Source organism: Brassica oleracea, chromosome C4 (genome assembly GCF_000695525.1).
Source record: "Brassica oleracea var. oleracea cultivar TO1000 chromosome C4, BOL, whole genome shotgun sequence".
NCBI lineage: Eukaryota > Viridiplantae > Streptophyta > Magnoliopsida > Brassicales > Brassicaceae > Brassica > Brassica oleracea.
In genome coordinates this window covers 26,219,185-26,220,130 of record NC_027751.1, presented here as the reverse complement: position 1 = coordinate 26,220,130, position 946 = coordinate 26,219,185, and the positions used below count along the sequence as shown (strand labels likewise).

The 946-nt window shown below is 45.3% G+C and overlaps 1 protein-coding gene across 1 annotated transcript in view; it reads left to right on the top strand.

The window, feature by feature from the left end:
• LOC106338510 overlaps positions 1–270 on the top strand; it is a 1,109-nt gene extending 839 nt beyond the window's left edge. Inside the window, exon 3 of the mRNA XM_013777468.1 lies at positions 11–270. Coding sequence (XP_013632922.1) covers positions 11–270 — 260 coding nt within the window. The remainder of the gene's footprint in view (positions 1–10) is intronic.
• Positions 271–946: the final 676 nt, after the last annotated feature.

The following is a 946-nucleotide window of genomic DNA, read 5'->3' as shown; positions in this document are numbered from 1 at the left end:
ATTGGAATAGGGGAATTTCAGAAAGAACCAGAAGAAGAAGTAAGAGTTGTTCGGGCAGCTGGTGGTCAGATCATGTACACTTCAGGAAAAATTCGAAACGTCTCTGTGATGATCAGAGGAGTGAACATGCCAGCCAATTTGGTCGTTTGCCCAGTGAAATCATACGATGTGATCCTTGGAATGGATTGGATGAGTAAATACAAGGCACATCTTGATTGTCATCGTGGCCGAGTTCAGTTTGAGATAGGCAATGGAAAGCTTGTCTATTAAGGGGTCAGACCGACCAATGGGAGTCTGATTATTTCAGCACTTCAAGCAGAAAGAATGCTGGAAAAAGGATGTGAGGCTTATCTGGCTTCAATCGCAACTGTGGAAGTCAGACCTGATACTGAGTTGAAAGGGATTCCGATTGTAAAGGAGTATGATGACGTGTTTGAATCCTTGACAGGATTACCACCGGACCGTTATGATCCTTTCACGATTGAGCTTGAGCCGGGCACAAAGCCAATCTCGAAAGCTCTGTACCGGATGGCTCCGGCTGAAATGGCAGAACTTAAGAAATTGTTAGATAAACTGATGGAGAAAGGTTTTGTGCGCCCAAGCAGTTCACCTTGGGGCGCACAGGTTCTGTTCGTGAAGAAGAAAGATGGTAGCTTCAGGCTATGCATTGATTACATGGGGATTAACAGAGTCACAGTGAAGAACAAGTACCCTCTTCCAGGGATTGACGAGTTATTGGACAAACTCCGAGGTGCTACTTGTTTCTCCAAGATTGATTTAGCTCGGGATACCATCAGATTCCGATTGCTGAAGAGGAAGTCCGTAAGACAGCCTTCAGATCGAGATAAGGCCACTACGAGTTTGTGGTCATGCCCTTCGGATTGACCAACGCCCCTGCAGCCTTTATGAAGATGATGAATAACGTTTTCAGAGATTACCTGGATGA